This window comes from Pistacia vera, unplaced genomic scaffold (assembly GCF_008641045.1).
Source record: "Pistacia vera cultivar Batoury unplaced genomic scaffold, PisVer_v2 Contig298, whole genome shotgun sequence".
Lineage (NCBI taxonomy): Eukaryota > Viridiplantae > Streptophyta > Magnoliopsida > Sapindales > Anacardiaceae > Pistacia > Pistacia vera.
The window spans coordinates 915,022-917,852 of NW_022196110.1; the positions used below are offsets into that span (position 1 = coordinate 915,022).

Below are 2,831 nucleotides of genomic sequence, written 5' to 3' on the forward strand. Positions count from 1 at the left end.
TATATTTCTATCTTCTTGTTCACCAGATAATTGATTACGGATGACAGAGATTAGCCATGGTTTTTGATATTTCGCAAAGAGGAATCACATATTTAACAAATCCAATATTATCTAGAAAACTCATTTAACATTAAATTGTAAGACAGTCACAAGGCAACTGAGCCATAGTCCTTTATTTTATTTTCAAATCATTATATGGCCAATTTAGAGGACCTTTGAGATTACTGGGGTACCACACACATGCTAGTATTTGTCATTCCGTCTTAAAAAATACATAACATAGAGTTCATAGTTTGATCACATAACTAACTAAAGATTTGAAATATTAAACACCACAATAGGCTTTGATGGGGCACTTGGCTTTGTAGCCTTCATCCGTGCGAAAGAAACGCAGCAGTCCGAGATGCTCAAAGGGTTTGTATTGTAAAGGGTGTTTATCATCAACAAGCTCCTCAGGAACTTCCACAATTCCATTGCCAAATGAAAACAACGCAAGAGAGTATCTGTCAACTTCCCCTTTCATTATCACTCGATGGCTCGGAGAATGTATCCTGTCATTGCTCCATGCCTATGAACAGAGAAAAAAAAAACCATGAATCCTTAAAAAAAATTATACAAAATTAATTTTTTTTATTTTGACTCACCATAAATGCATCCCCAGCAATGACCACAAACGATGAAGGTGAAGAAAAGTCAACATTAATTTTCTGGCCATCCCTTGTATCAATCTCCAGACCATTGATTTGATTTTGATGAAGAATGGTGGTGAAACTCTTATCAGTGTGAGTAACAAAACCTAGATTAGGTTCATCCCCCTTGGGGGATCTATTTTTCAAGACTCGAAGGAGGTAAGTGATTGAGGTCTTGTAAGAATCATAGTACTTCTCCACCCCATAGCTTTCAAACACCATTCTTGTCACCATTTGATCTAACTCCGCCACCAGCTTTGCATATGTGTGCACAGTTTTACTGGTCAAGAAAGGAAAAAAAAAATATATAAAAACTTAAAATATATTAGAGATTGAAGAAAAAATTATCGAAACACGGAAAAATTGGTAGCATAAAGACTTAACTACTTTCATAGAAGAAAGGGGCCTTTTCTTGAGAACACAAAATAGAAGGAAATTGACTGAGTTTTCCAAGGTCAGTGGGAGCTTGAGCCCCCATTCAGCCCTTAGTGACTCCATCCCTATGAAACACATAATCAGAAGCAGAAATGTGAAGTGAAATGATACCTGAAATGATCATTTCCTTGTGGCCACATGATATTTGAAAAGTTTTGAGTTGCTTGTAGAAATGTTGCTTCATCGATGCCCATACTTTCATGGAGAGGAAGCTTAAGAATTGGGCCGACGTAGCCATTTAAGGGTTTTTCATATCTGTTTTTCTTTTTGGTTTCAGTGGGGAGATCAAACAAGTCTTTTAAGCAACCAAAAACTTCACCGCAAAGTTTCGGTGGAAGTTTATTGTACTCCATTATGAAACAGCCATAGTCTTCAAGAGCTTGCCGAACATCATTACACGTTTTGAACCAAGTAGTTGTTCCGGGCTCCAAGTCTTTCCTGGAGAAATCTAGAACAGGAAGCTTGGGCAAAATTTCGGAAACCATTTTTTGCTGTTTATTTCGAGGTCAATTAATTCTTTAGTTATGGATATATACTCTGTTGTTCAGCTTTCTTATAAGTTTTTAGATTCAATAGAAAACAAATAAGATAATGTGCAATATGAACAATGTAGCTTAACCACTATTGAGTCCTGATGGTAAAAGAGCAAAGGAAGATTTAACATGGTCTTTCAAGTTTGAATCCCCTTGATGGTAAAAGAGTAAGAGGAGAATCTAACATAGTCTCTTAAGAGGAGGATCTAACATGATCTCCCGAGTTCGAGTTCTCATGGTTGCTAACAAGGGTAGGTACGGGAGTTCATACCCAACCAATAGTTTCAGCATCCTGAGAAATTAGTTGAGGTATGCGTAAGCTAGCTTGGATACCCCTGGTCATTAAAAAAAATGGTAGCTTGAATTCATTGTCATTTTGGCATTATATTTTGTAGCAGAATGGATGTTTTTGAGTCACATATGCTTAGAGAATCAAATTGGTGGTTAATGAGATCTCAAATATTTGTCTCTATATGTACATTACAAATCATGGACCAATTTAATAGGCTGAATTCTTATGTGATAATTATATATATATATCAAGAACATGATTGGCACCCAAGAAAATGATGAGGTTATGATACGCAAATAGGTTTCATGGATCATTTATCATTGAACTAAAATATAATCGAACATAAAGGCAAGAAGCATATCAATTAATGAAAGCTTTCAAAATCAACACTATCTTCTAATTTAATTGTCTATAATTGAATATATTAAATTTTTTGTATTTTCTGTTTAAATACAATATATATATATATTTGAGGTGTCAAAATCTGGTCCCAAATTCGAGAGACAAGGAATCCTTTTTGTATAATATAAAGGTCATTACCAAATATTTTCATTCATTTTTTTTTTTCAATTAATAAAGTTATCATATATATGTATTTGCTCAAAACTTCTTCCCGTAATTCAATCACATCTAATTAGATGTAAGCAAATGCTTTCGTTTTCATTAAAATGATATTACTTAATTAGAATTTCAACATCAACTATATATGGACCACTATTAGTTGCCTAAAAATCTTTTTAGTAACTAGTTTAAAGTACTATGTAAATTTTATTCTAACATTATAATATGATACATTTCAGATTGTTACCCTACATAAAATATACTTAATTTTTATTTTTTTCAACCAAAAGGTGTCTAGACCAGCCTATGCATACCTCGACT

At 33.8% G+C, this 2,831-nt stretch overlaps 1 protein-coding gene across 1 annotated transcript; it reads right to left on the reverse strand.

Annotated features, from left to right (window-relative positions):
• Positions 1-202: 202 nt before the first annotated feature.
• LOC116135348 (probable 2-oxoglutarate-dependent dioxygenase AOP1) lies at positions 203-1,634 on the reverse strand. Its single transcript, XM_031421047.1, has 3 exons — positions 1,236-1,634; positions 645-969; positions 203-568 (listed from the first exon to the last, which is right to left on the reverse strand). Exons 1-3 carry the CDS (start codon positions 1,607-1,609, stop codon positions 326-328), a joined length of 942 nt encoding a protein of 313 aa, XP_031276907.1. The 5' UTR covers positions 1,610-1,634; the 3' UTR covers positions 203-325.
• Positions 1,635-2,831: the final 1,197 nt, after the last annotated feature.

What these genes read in the sequence shown, in the direction of transcription:
- LOC116135348 (XM_031421047.1), bottom strand. Translation starts at nt 1,609, where the DNA reads ATGGTTTCCGAAATTTTGCCCAAGCTTCCTGTTCTAGATTTCTCCAGG. An exon ending in CAAGGAAATGATCATTTCAG is followed by an intron (nt 970 to 1,235) that starts GTATCATTTCAC and finishes TTTCTTGACCAG; the next exon opens with TAAAACTGTGCACACATATG. An exon ending in TTGCTGGGGATGCATTTATG is followed by an intron (nt 569 to 644) that starts GTGAGTCAAAAT and finishes CTCTGTTCATAG; the next exon opens with GCATGGAGCAATGACAGGAT.